Consider the following 13,745-nt stretch of genomic DNA (forward strand, 5'->3'; position numbering starts at 1 on the left):
GTCCTAAGACAACACAATGCAAATGTATGCAACAAAATCAATGGCAATGCTACGTATTTAGCTCCACAATCATGAAGATCTCGATTCAGATGCAAATTAAAATAGATAATGGATAATTAGGAATAAAAAAATTAAAATCAAATCAGGAATAAAAAATAAATAATAAAAAAATTAAAATTAAATTTGGAATAAAAAAATTAACATACGAAGTAAATTAAATACAAACCTCATTGAATTAAAAGTTATAATCAAAACCCTAAAATAACAAGAATCAAAAGAATATGGTACTGAGAAGAGTTTTTGTGAACCATGGGATCGAAGCAGAGCAAAGAGAAATGTGGAGAAGAGAAAAAAGTAAGGACTAAGGTGCATGCAGTGACGCAATCGAAGAGAAGAGAAGTGAGGTACATGTAGTGGAACTCCTCTATCGAGAAGAGAAAAAATCGCGATTAAAAGAAGGGATTTTTAGCATGATGAAAAAATTCCTAAGCGCGTTGTATTGTCTTTGAATCCTAGTGTATCTTTATACGTTTATTTTTGTAACCGTATTTTTTATTATATCCTAATGAAAATAGCTAAAATTGTTGACTGAAAAGTGATGTACAAATAGTATTTTTCATATTTTATATATTAGTGCTGCAGTTGTTGCTTTTGTTTCGAATTTATTTTTTAAATGGATGCTATATTGGTGTTTTATACAAATATGAATTAGAAGGATGAAATACTAATATGGATCAAGACATTTTTGTCGAACTACAAAGATATTTTGGTGGGATGAAAACAGATAATTTCACTCGGCCGAAATTCGTGGACAGCTTTAAATATCACTTTATATTTTTCACAATGCTTTTAAAAAGGATATTTCACCCGAATAAAATAATTGCTAATGAAATTTCCAACTTACAAATATTTCTAGTGCACAGGAGCCGAACAATCATTTCTGGAATCGGATTACTATAACTAAATCTACATTTCTTTGGTCCTGGTTCTAACCAGCAAGCCGGCCCAAATTGAGCCAAGATTCATCCTTTCTTTCAACGGCCTCCACCTCCTCCAAATCCCAAATCTGCTCCGACAACTCCACCCCAGTCTATCACTCTGTCAAACACACTTCTTTCTCCAACATCACTCCTAGTCACCTACAATGTTCTGAAAATTGGACCAGATCGGTCGGACCGTCCGGTTCAACCACGAACCGGCAACATTAACGATCCGGTCAGGCCGTTGTTTAGAAAACCGGTGAAAAACGGAAGCTCCTTCGTTTCTTTCTCCCTCTTTCTTTCATTCAGAAAGAAATCACACAAACCCAGCCAAAAAACCCTAGCACTGTGAGCCTACACCACCGCCGCAAGGAGTGGCATACTGCCGCCGTCCGTCTTCAACCCCTGTTCGCTGTCACCGATCGCGGCTGCTTCCTCGAGCTCGGCGTCCGTCGTCTTTGTCTGCTCAGCCGCGCTTCCGTCGCCGTTTGTTTGCCGTTCACGTTCACGTCTTCGTTCAGCTGTCGTCTTCGTTCGCGTTCTTCGCCGTTCACCGTCGAGTTCGCATTCGCGTTTGGAAGCCACGTTGCTCTGCTTCAAACTCTGCGACCAACCCGCGCGCTCCACCTAGCCGTCGAACTGCTCTCTTTTATCGCCGCCGTGAGTTCCCTAAACCCGCCACCAGACAATACACTCACACAACACCAATACATTGCTTCAAACTCTGCAACTTCTGATTTCTATTACAATAAGTAACTATTTGATTTGGTAGTGGTTTGGATTTTTTCAGACTGAATTAAAGTTACAATAGTTATGTTCTCTTCTCTATCACATTGATATTAAGCTTTGAATTCTCTTATTTCGTTTTAATTTTACCGCACTCAACATGTTTGATGAAATCCTTTAGCCATATCTCTGGTTGGTTTTATAATTTCTAGCTTTTAGAAACTTAGTGATTGCATGTGAAATAAGAATAATTGGATCTTAGTAATTAGAAAATTTTAGCTGCACAAATAGCATCTTTGCAGAAAACATATTAGCATGATGATTCCACTTGCATTAGTATTCTTCTGGTAAATTTTTACTGTTATTGTGAACTTGTTAATTTGCTAATTGTTCTTGTGTTGTTGTTCTGTTGTTCTTCTGTTACTTTTTTTTTTTTTTTTTTGTGATTTTCTGTTCTTGATTTAAGCTGTGATTGAAGGATCTTTGATTTGGGTATTCTTCACTTTCCTTTAAGCTTAGCTTTTAATTCTTTGGGCATACACGTATCAAATCATTGTTTTCAGCAATGGTGATTTTTAGATTTTATTTTTAGGTTGCTTTGTTTTAAATGTTCCTATTGTTGTTGTTGTGTTTTTGCTGTGATTTAAATGTTCTTTTGATTTTTTTTTCTGAATGCCCAGTCAGTACTTGGTTGATTGGTTTTGCTTGCTGATTGTATTTGATAATAAATTTTAAATTGATAACTCTATAGTCTGTAGTTAAATTTTATTAAAGTTTCTTGAATTTGCACTGCCTATGTTACTGATTCACTGTTCCTTCATTGCTTTTTTTTTTGTTATTAATCATTGTGATGAGCTTTGGTAAAATTGGGTTGAAATCTGTTAATCTTTCTTCATTTTTCACTGTTCTAACTTCTATAATTATTAAAAAATTTGCAATTGGTGATCTTTTGATTTATTATATTCTTCATGTTTTCATTGTTCTGTTATGTAAAAAAATTCTGTTTTCATTGTTTTGTTCATTGTTTGGTTGCTATTTTATAACAATTATTGATCTCTGCCGACTTGCTATCCCTCCTCCGTGTTGGATTCTTTTTGTTTCAGGCTTTGTTGTGTTTTTGTTTCAGGCTCTGTTGTGTGTTTGTTTCAGGCTCTGTTGTGTGTTTATTGTGCGACACTATCATTTTTTGTTTTACTTTTTGACTTAGCTACATTAAGACAATATTCTCTATCTTTAACTTGTGCATTGTAATTCAATCCAAGCTATTTTTAATGGAAGTATAATTATGTTAATTATCAACAAATTTGCAGCAAGTTATTGCATATTTTGATGATTAATTACATTTAGTTTGTGATATTTTATGTAGGGTTTTAAATTTGAAAGATATTTAGAATATTTATTTATAATTTATTTATTATTTTATTATGGAACGGTTTTTCTGGTTGAACCACGGTTAGACCGGTTGGATCAGTGAACCAGTGACTAGAGCAGTTTGATGACCGGTCCGGTTTTCAGAACCTTGCGTCCTCTCTCTTCTCTGCTGCTGCTGCTATGTGTTCTCTTTCTCGTCGCCTTTGTCAGTTCTCTCCATATCTTGATTTCTTATTCAATACTGATGAGTTGATCTCTTAAGAATATGCATTAGTTCAAGTTTTTATATTTTTATTTTATTAGATTAGTTCTGGTTTTTCCTCTTTATTGGGTGAAAATACAGTGTGTGAGTAAGCTTCATTAAATTCAGGGAGAGCTCTTTAATAGCCGTAATTTGCTTGTGTATGATTAAACCTTGTTACTTTATGAAAAAATGAACCAATTAACATTCTGGACCGTTAATTTGCTTTTGTTTTGCTTGTAATTTGAATTTAATTAAAGACAAATGGAAGGAGATAGGACTTAGTTTGCTTCTGTTTTGCTTGCCATTTAGGTTCACTAATCCATCCTCATCAAACACAATGTAGTGAGTGCCTTGCATATGATTGTTCAAAGTTAAATTGCAATGACCAACACCACCTACTGCTACTATGAATTCAAACCAAGAAAGGAATTAGAGTAATTATAGGCCCATGAAAGCATGGATTAAGGAACTTGGAATTAATGTGAGTTGAATTTTCTGATAAAGAATAATGAGAGTTGAAATTGTTAACAGCAGAGCTACTGTTAGATTAATTACGGGCACATGAAAGCATGGATTAGGGAGCATGGTTGAATTCAAACCATAAAGTCTGGAACTTTTATTTTGCAAACCTCAACATCCTATGGATGAGCTTGAGGTTTTCATGCCTTTTTCATCACTGACAAATATGATGGATCTTATATCATGATGAACTTGATGACTTAACATCTGGTTTTGTGCAGGAAAAATAAAGATTGGTAACTGCATGAGAAAAGACTGGCCAAATGAAATAGTAAGGCATGTTTAAAGTTGACTTTGCGGACAGACCCTAAGGTAAATTATATAATTTCTAATAATATGTGTGTGCTCATTGAATTTGCTGTAGTTGGAACTGTAATAATTGGTTCATATGGAGCTCCCTTGTCTGTCATGGACACATTATAGTTCCCTAAGCTAATCCTTAGCATTCCTTTAAGCCTTTAGATAGTAATGCTATTGGCTTTGGATATTGTTATTACATTTTTTCTGAGTTATCCTTGTTAAAATTTTTGACATAATCATTCAAGTTAGTGGTTCCTTTGACATTCATGGTTTTTTGAAAAATAAACAAATAACAAATAAATAAAGGAAAAGAAGGGAGTGTGCTGCATTGTTGTTTTGGACTATTGTAGTGGGCTTGTTTTGTTTTAGTCATGCTTGCCCAACCCAAGTAAGAAAAAACATATATCAAAGGGTATGCGTGCTCTTGGTTTTAGTTTAAGTCACATATATATCACCAACAACTTGGGGAGAGAGAGTTTGATAATGAGACGAATGTGGGCTTCTGACACAGAGGGAGAGCGAAGGGAGATGGAGAGAGGAGACTGGGGAGAGGAAAGGTGGCTCCATGAAACTTGCGACCACCATGGTTCGTTCATTTAGATTTTTCGGCGACTCACCAACTATGGAAGACAGCAACCTCATGTCCGGTGGCGGCTCAGATGAAGTAGCCATTGGTGAAGTTGTGCCCCCTTCTCTTCCCTTCTCTTTGCTCCTATTATCTTCTTCCACTGTTTTTTCAGTTTTCTTCTTTCTTCTTTATTCTTGCTTTTAAGATGGTGTGATATTGTGCAAGTCACACAGAATTGGTTTTCAGTTCTCTCTTATTGTATTTATTTTCTGTAATGTTTGTGAATTGAAACGTTGCAGAGACGACTGTGTATACCCAATATATGTTGTGACTGTGTAAATGACAATGGAGTGGTTGTGTGTGATAATTGTGATGGTTGGGTAAATGAAAGTGTGTAAATGACAATGAAGTGTTTGCATGTGATAATGGTGATGCTTTGGTACATGTAAAATATTTGATGTAGAAAAAATAGGTAACAGTAAAGGAGGAGTGAATTGGATTCTTTTCCTCAAAAGAAAGTTTTGCTCTTCTGTTGAGTGATCACTGTTTTTTATAGGTAAAGTTTGCATCAATGATGCATATGTAGGGGATAAGATTTTCAACAATAGATTGTCCAAATTTCAAACACACTTCTTCATTCTTTGAATTTACATTTATTCTCTTTGAACTAGGTGCTTTAATTAACTTTTGAAATTTCCATATGTCACCAGCCACGTGGTAAGACTTTGGGGACTTCCACCTTTTATCACATTTGGTGACTTTCCAACGCCAATATTTGAAGCACATGCAGACAAATGAGACCAATTCCTATAGATATAGCTAGCAAACAAAAGCATCAGGAAGAAGGATATAGTGACATGTGCAGCTATATGCTGGATTTATAGGAAATAAAAATAAAAATGTTCAAAAAGAAAAAGAAAAGTGAAACTAGATGGCCCAAACAGCGGGAACTTTTGGGCCCAGATACTATTAGTTTTCTAATCCAACTCTGCTTCCACATGTTCTCTGTCTCACCCCACCGAAGATCTCGTCACTCCTTCATCTCTCAGCCTTGAGCAATTGAGCCTTCAGGCCTTCACCATCGCTGTTGTCGTTAGTTCTGCAGGTGGCATTTGTCCCTCAGCCATCACAGCCTCTCTTTCTTCCTGTATATTTTATTTTATTTTATTTTTGGCAGTATGAGGCTTAGTTGCCTAATTCTAAGTGTGTATAATGAGAATAATGGATTATGTAGTTGTTGCTTCTAAAATTGTTATTTATTTAATTGATAATATCTCTTTTATTTTGTAACTTCTTACTCTCTTGGCACTGCAGTCGTGCAGTCGTGCATGCATCAAGCTCATTAGGTACAGGCATCCTGGAATGGTTCTTCCTTTCACAAGATACATTCCATTGCACAGCTGTTTGGTCAGAAAGGCTTCAACTTTGCAGAGATTTTTTCCTGGGCATTTCAATCCCATTTTGCAAAAAATTTCCACTTCTAGTAGTAGTGACTGTGAAAGATTACCATGGGAACGTTCTACCAAAGCAATTCTACTAGGGAAGCTCAAAACTGCTTTGAGAAACCATCAGATGCATGAAGGATGGGAATCCTTTCAGGATTTTAGGACACTGTATGGGTACCCTGAGGTTCAGTTGCTAAACCAGCTCATTGTTCAGCTGTCTTATTCATCTAATCATTCTTGGACGAGAAAAGCTTTTGATTTGGTTTTGCAGGTGGTTAAAGAGGAGAATAATTCTGGTTTGGTTCATGTTGATACGTTAACCAAACTTGCACTTTCTTTGGCAAGGTTGCAAATGTCAACCTCTGCAGCGGTGATTCTTAGATTGATGCTGGATAAGGGGTGTGTGCCCCCTATGCATTTGTTGTGCTTGGTCTTCTTGCACCTTGTGAAGACAGAGATTGGAGCATATATTGCATGTAACTATTTGTCTCAGGTTTGTGACTTTTACATTTGCTTGAAGGATAAAAAGGCTCAATCTGCGGATGTGGTTAAGCCAGATGCATCAATCTTTTGCCTTGTTCTTGATGCTTGTGTGAGGTTTAATTTACCCTTGAAGGGCTTGTTGCTGATTGAATTAGTGGCACTAACTGGGACAGTGGTTGATGCACACACTGTTGTAATAGTTTCACAGATTCTAGAGATGAATGGTTTAAGAGATGAAATAAGGGAATTAAAAGATCACATTGATAGTGTGTCAGCTGCTTTCATTCGCCTCTATCGACAATTCTATGATAGTTTGTTGAGCTTGCACTTCAAGTTTAATGACATTGATGCTGCTGCTAAGCTTGTTTTTGATATGAATAGTTCACATAATCGTCATGATCATAAAGAAAATAGGAAAGATCTTAAAAACCCTTGCTCTATTGCAATTGGATCGCGTAACCTTAGGACTGGACTAAAGATACATATTGAGCTTGAGCTGCTGCAGAATGATTCTGTCGTTAAACCTGAAGGTAGACAAGACCTGATCTTTTATAGGGGTCAAAAACTTGTTCTCAGCAACAGAGCACTGGCAAAATTCATTACCGGTTACAAGAAAGATGGGAGGATTATTGAACTTTCAAAGCTTTTACTTAGCGTTCAAGAGGAACTATATTCAGTAGCAGGATCTCGTTTGTGTTCTGATGCAATTGGTGCTTGCATTTACTTTGGATGGCTTGAATCTGCTCATGACATTTTGGATGATGCAGAGGCTGCTGGATCTCCATTGGACTGGGATACATATATGTTACTCTTGTCAGCATATCGTAGGCGCAGAATGCAAAGAGTAGCAAATGCACTGCTAAAACAAATGACAAGGGTTCATTTGGATAATGAATTGGCTGATGATACTATCCACGAACACTTTCACTGTGTGGAAACATCAGATTCACTTGGTAAATCGAATTTGGTCGTCACCTTGGTTCAAATATTGAAAGATGAAGATCAGATTATCCCTTTGGTGTATGAGTTTAATTCTTCCATCCACTTCTTTTGCATGGCTAGAATGATGGAAGATGCACTAAAGGTGTATAGAAGAATGGTTGAAATGAACATTCAGCCCACTATTCAGACTTTTGCTTATCTGCTACGTGGATATTCATCTCTTGGTATGTATCGTGAGATCACAATCTTGTGGGGAGAGATTAAGAGATTCATGAAGGGTTGTGGTTTTCCGGCAAATAGAGATTTATACGAGTTACTACTAATAAACTTTCTTCGCGGTGGATACTTTGAGCGAGTGATGGAAGTCATTGGCCATATGAGAGACCAAAACATGTATGCTGATAAGTTGATGTATAAAGTTGAGTTCTTAAGACTTCACAAAAATCTTTATAAGAGTTTAAAAGCATCAGATGCAAGAACAGAAGCACAACTCAAAAGGCTTGAGCATGTTCAGGAGTTTAGGAAATGGGTGGGTATAGTTTGAGTTTTCCAATAAATATCCATCTGTCATGGTGTACTTTTTGTAGTATTATTCATTAATCCTATCAATCATCAAATGGATCCATCATTTGATCTTAGCTCATTAATCATAGATTCATAGCTGCTGTTCTTTGCCGATAAATGCAATTATGTTGCCAGTTGCAACCTTTGTAGATGAAATCATTTTCATGGTTGATGATGTTTATGAACACATGCAATAGAACTTTAGTGATTTAATGCATGTAAATTGATTTAATTATGTAACTACATCATGTGGAGTATCAATGAAAAATTTTCAGTGGTCTTTATTTGCTAACCAGAATCCAAAGCTTCTTTTTTTTTTTTTTGGGTCAAGTGGATTGGACAGCCCAAATTTTAGGCATTACATTCATGCATTATACACTCACACACTGCATGGGTACATACTATTAGCATGGTTTTATATTTCTCCAAGAGGATTTGAATCCGTGCAGCTCTATGTGAAGCAAACAAAGTATCATTTTTTTGGGTCATGAAGACCGAAGTATCTTCAATCCAACCCAACTAAACTACATGAGGAAGCCCATAACATAAAGATAAGAGTGTATAAGACCCAAAAAAAAGGAAAAGAAAATGTATGTGAGAGAATAAGGCCCAAGAAAACGGGCCAAGTTAAGGTGGCCCATGAGCATGAGAAGATGGCAGACACAACAAACATTCAGTTCCATGGCAAAAATAAAACATTGTTTTTCTTTTGTCATCAGCATTCAAGATTCATCCACCGAGCACGTCCAAAAAAAAAAAAAGATTCATCCAGCGAGCAAGGAGACAGAGAGAAACAGAGATGGAAGAGCAGAAAGAGAAGAAGCAGGTGATGAGTTCGGAAGCGATGGAGAAAATATCGGAGAGGCTATCGTGTTTGGAGAACCTGTACTTCCCACGCGCCCTCCAATCCTCCGCCACTCTCCCTTCCCAGCGCAAGCAAATCTTCCGCGACCTTCTCTCCAGAGACGTTCCTCTCTTTTTAGGTATCTAATTCTAAACCCTTACTCTTCTCCATCAACGAAGTTCAGCATCAAAGGTGTTGTAATGTCTTGTTATTTATTTATTTTGATTGGACACTTTCTTGGAACTTTAGGTATATATCGAGAGTGAATATAGAAATGAATTCAAAGTTGATTATGCTTGCTTTTGAGAAACAATGGAGTTAGGGTTTTCTTGTTAACTTATTACTGTATCCTTAGTAAGGTTATAATCTGTTTTTGTACTAGAACGATATGGTTCTGAGCTTATTAGCGATGAGCTGGGACAGTTTGATTCCATGAAAGACGACTATGAGGTTAATTGGCATCTAAAGAGGCTTAGGAGCATAATGAGCCCAACTTCGGAGGAGTTGAGGATGCGGTCAGTGACCGTGAAGAACCGAAGGCGGGCTTACTTGGATAAATTGGTGTATGATGGGCATTACTTCTCCGAAGACGCCATGAGGGAAAGGGAGCCTTACCTGCACCATGAATATGTTGGGAAGTTTCAGGACCAGAGCAGCAGGGGCATGGCTAGGCCCGGGGAGCGCTGGTCTGAGACTTTAATGAGACGATGTGAGGAAGCTGAGCTGGTTGCCAAGATTAGAGGGGAGCAGCAGAGGATGGGTGTGCCCGAAAGGGATTGGGTCGGTAATGAGGGGTTTCAAGAAGAGGAAGAGGAAGAGGAAGAGGAAGAAGAAGAAGAGCAGGAGGAGGAGGAGGAGGAGGAGGAGGAGAAGGAGCGGAATGAAGAAAGGAAAAAGGATGGAAGCAACACGCAGTCTGCTGAGGTACTTTTCTTTAAACTTTCTTAACCTGTTTCAATGCAAGTTTGTTTTGTTTAATTCTATTTTTGGTGTTGTGTCTATCAGTATAATCTTGCAACACCTTGCTTATGATATTGTTAGGTTTTAATTTGTAAGCTTATTATATAGTCTTTATGCTCAGCTTGGTTAAGGAGTTATGTGTTGTATTTGATCTAGAAGCATGAGCATTCTGGTACTTTGGTGACAATGTTTCTTAATGTGTACTTTACTTGTATTTGGATATTCTGCTAAATAACTGTATTTGAATTGGGACACTCATCGTTATTCATGGTCAAGGGTTCAGGACAGTCTTTGTTTGGCTGTTCTCTCTAAATAAGAGAGGGATATGATATGTATTAATGTATGCCTGTGGCAAGCAGCAATCACATATGCATCATATATTTGCATGCCGAGATTCAATTGACCAAGAACAAGAAATTGTGTGGGGCAAAGAAATGGCAAATTAAATGTTATTATGTTAGGATACCATCTAGTTCAACCATGTTCTCCAGCTTCTTCAAGTTGGTTTTCGACCATGTATGTTGATGAATTAGATTCAACAGATGAGTTTGAAGTGATTAGTTACATAATCTTATCCAATTCTTATACGCAATCTCAACTGCACACCACCATTTATAATTGAGTCTATGAACTTTCTACTAAATTTGACTGACTTTGTCTTGCATAATCTACTCTTGTAGCTTACACATGCAAAATCACTGTACGCATGTTAATATCTAAAACTTTGGTTGTAGAAAACTATGTCTATGTTTTTGGACTTAAAACAATTTCATTTGTTTTTGCTCTGGCAGAGACACTTAAATCAACCCGATATAAGTGATGATGGTGGTGCTTCCGATCCAGCCAGAGAGAGTCAGGAATCATCTCTATCTGCAGAAGAGCTGGAAGACCGCATGAACCAATTTACGTACATTATGCAGCAGAAGTTCTTATTAGGGGAAGATCATGAACATCTAGATTACACTAAGATAGATAATGATGAGACCCTTGATGATCACTGGATGAGGGAAGCCAATATTGATGCAGAGGAGAGATACTTTGCTGATGATTAAACACTAAGCATCTTAACTTTGTATCAGGGAATCAGATGTGTAGATATTGCATAATCTTTGGTAGAGATTTTGTTTTCTGGTAAGAACATCTCACCTTGGTGTCTATGTGTATATGAGTATATTTAACTAGATGTGTGTTTTCAATATTATAACTGAGACAGTTCTACACATATCAAAGTTCCTTTGCTATTTTAATGCAAGGATTTTGTAGTTTACTCGTGGAATATGAATCATCTGCAACATGTTTTGGCCATTGTGTTGAATCATCATGGAGTTTTTAAATTATATTTGTTATTTGTCAATCATTAATCACAGTATAAGATATGGAGTTAACAGTGACATCTCTCACTTCATATCAACAATGAATTCTTCGAAAAACATTTTGAATATCGAGCTACATCCGTAACAAACTATTGTGTCTATCCGTAACAAACTATTGTGTCTATTCCAAAACATTATGTATAAGATATTATATATATAACAAATTAATGTGATTTGTAGTTGTGAAAAATGATATTTTAATTTGGTTCAATTACTCTGTTGGTCTTTATAGTTTTACTAAATTTTTGATTAGGTTTCTATATTTTTTTTTTCTTTTCAGTTGGTTTTTTACACTGTTTTTAATTTTGTAACTAAGACATTTTTATATCAACAACGTTAAAATTAACTGAATTTTTCTCTCAAAATGTATGCGGTCAAAAATCTAATAAGGTTTTTAATTATGAATATCGTTAATTTGCAAAACACTAGGAAGGATTTAATTATAAAATTAAAAGCAATATAGGGATCCAATTGAAAGAGAAAAAGTATAAAAATCTAGTTGAAAATTTGATGAAATTATAAAGATCAACTGAGTAATTAAACCTTTTAATTTCAATATAATCTCTCGCATAAGATATGGAGAATAAGGCTAGTTTATACTATAAAAATGAGACTATACTGTAGTAAATTTAAATAATGAATATATAATTTGAAAAAAAAAAGTTTTTTGGCATCATACTCATAAATCTTAATTTCTTTCCAATTCATTGTGTTTATCTTAGGTTAATAATTGTAGAGAATTACATACTTACATTTTTTTCACCTTGGGTAACATTTTCTGTATCTGAATTCTTGAACAAGGTAAAAAAAAAATAGTCGATTTACTCTCTACACTTGGCCATTACATTTCTCCTAAAGATCATATTAAGGCAATCTGTGAGCTTTTCCGGATGAGTTTTGCAAAACTAGAAATTTACACAGTTGGAGAAGTTGAAGCTCTTCTCATACCACATGAGGATATGCTTGAAAAGTTTAAAAACACTTCGCTTGGTGTAGCTCAATATATTATGTCCAGTAGAATTCGATGCAATCTTCTTTTTCAAATCGTGGATTGAATGGTAGAAGAGGTCGTGGAGCAAGATTTGGCCGTGCAGGTCGAAGTTCATGGCAACCGAATTCAAGATAACAGTGGCATTTGTGTAATCGTCTTGGTCATAGATCAAAACTTTCAGGGATCTTCTAGTTCTTCCTATATTGCTTTTTCTCAAACATACAATTCTGCCTCAGCCCAAAATCCACCCACCACCATCTTCATTTTTTCATCAATCCAAGGCGATTGTAATCAATTAATAGTCGTCACACTATTATCATCTACAATTTATATTATGTGAAAAATAACAAATACTCTTCATATTCAAATTGTTATAGTTATATTCATAGAATTATGATCATTATTATAAAGTGTAAATATTAGAAAAATTGTAGCTGGCAAAATAAATATAACCAATGAAACATAGTCACCAAAAAATATATATATAAACAATGAAATATGAATATATTTAAGATAGTGAACTTGAACCTAGCACCATGATAACTAGATAATATTGGTTCAAATGACACACAATTTCTTAGATTTTTCGGAAGTCTGGCTTTATAAGAAATTTAAAGAAATAAAGTCCAAACAATAAGAAATTATTTATTATATTGGTTTATTATTGGTGACAGGGACGAACCTAGGAGGGGGCGAGTAGTGGCTTCCGTCCCCTCAAAATTTTAAGAAACTATACTTATATATGAGATATGTGTTTAAAAAATAAAAATATATAATGTAATTTAATAGTTTTATATGTATTATTTTTTACTATGTAATGGATTTATGCCTTAATTGTTTAATTCTCTAATATTTTTTACTTAACTAATTTAATATCATACTCTCAAGTCTTTGTACCTTTCAAATTAGTTTTTATATAATAATCTCTATATTTATTTTTATATTAATATATTTAATATTTATATTATTATATTAATAATGACTTATGTAGTTATATTTAGTAATTATATTAGGTACTTTAGATATTATTTTCTTATAAAAAATACTCATTTTTTTTAAATTTACGTTGTTAAAAGAAAAAATTTTATAAAGATATCTTTTATCTTGTATTCTATAAGGGTACTGTGTCTTTCAAATAATTAATAATTTATAATTTATTTTCAAATTTTTTAAAAGTTTTGAAAGAATTAATTTTAATTAATAAGATATGTGATAATTTTTAACTAAACACGCTATAAATTATTGGCATTTTATAATTTTATAATGTACTATTGATATTGTTATATTTCTTTTATGTAATTATCATTTTAAAAATAAAATTGTGAAAAAAATTATAATTATAATTATATATATATTTTTTGATAAATCTTTTAAAAAACTAACTCTAATAACTATATGTTAATTATTTTTATGGAATGAAAAAAATTATCTAAAA

At 34.7% G+C, this 13,745-nt stretch overlaps 2 protein-coding genes across 12 annotated transcripts; both read left to right on the plus strand.

Moving 5' to 3' along the window:
* Positions 1–911: 911 nt before the first annotated feature.
* Positions 912–8,355, plus strand: LOC130973443 (pentatricopeptide repeat-containing protein At4g17616). 11 transcript variants are annotated; one of them, XM_057897953.1, is made up of 5 exons: positions 912–1,640; positions 4,062–4,152; positions 4,652–4,819; positions 6,023–6,337; positions 6,425–8,355. In XM_057897953.1, the coding sequence occupies exons 3-5, from the start codon at positions 4,706–4,708 to the stop codon at positions 8,120–8,122; spliced, it is 2,127 nt and encodes a 708-aa protein (XP_057753936.1). In that variant the 5' UTR covers positions 912–1,640; positions 4,062–4,152; positions 4,652–4,705; the 3' UTR covers positions 8,123–8,355. The 11 variants fall into 11 exon arrangements, with proteins under 11 accessions (XP_057753936.1, XP_057753934.1, XP_057753933.1 ...); XM_057897951.1 differs by adding an exon at positions 3,164–3,282 and having other exon boundaries at positions 914–1,640; positions 6,023–8,355; XM_057897950.1 differs by having other exon boundaries at positions 914–1,640; positions 6,023–8,355.
* Positions 8,356–8,852: 497 nt separating this feature from the next.
* On the plus strand, positions 8,853–11,251 carry LOC130973445 (uncharacterized). Its single transcript, XM_057897962.1, has 3 exons — positions 8,853–9,125; positions 9,369–9,910; positions 10,738–11,251. Exons 1-3 carry the CDS (start codon positions 8,942–8,944, stop codon positions 10,996–10,998), a joined length of 987 nt encoding a protein of 328 aa, XP_057753945.1. The 5' UTR covers positions 8,853–8,941; the 3' UTR covers positions 10,999–11,251.
* The last annotated feature ends 2,494 nt before the right edge of the window (positions 11,252–13,745 follow it).

The sequence above is a fragment of the Arachis stenosperma genome, chromosome 4 (assembly GCF_014773155.1).
Source record: "Arachis stenosperma cultivar V10309 chromosome 4, arast.V10309.gnm1.PFL2, whole genome shotgun sequence".
Lineage (NCBI taxonomy): Eukaryota > Viridiplantae > Streptophyta > Magnoliopsida > Fabales > Fabaceae > Arachis > Arachis stenosperma.

Coding starts and splice junctions, on each gene's coding strand:
- LOC130973443 (XM_057897951.1), top strand. CDS start 4,706: ATGAAACTTGCGACCACCATGGTTCGTTCATTTAGATTTTTCGGCGAC. Junction 4,820..6,022: donor ATGAAGTAGCCATTGGTGAA/GTTGTGCCCCCT, acceptor TTGGCACTGCAG/TCGTGCAGTCGTGCATGCAT.
- LOC130973445 (XM_057897962.1), top strand. CDS start 8,942: ATGGAAGAGCAGAAAGAGAAGAAGCAGGTGATGAGTTCGGAAGCGATG. Junction 9,126..9,368: donor AGACGTTCCTCTCTTTTTAG/GTATCTAATTCT, acceptor TTTTTGTACTAG/AACGATATGGTTCTGAGCTT. Junction 9,911..10,737: donor GCAACACGCAGTCTGCTGAG/GTACTTTTCTTT, acceptor TTGCTCTGGCAG/AGACACTTAAATCAACCCGA.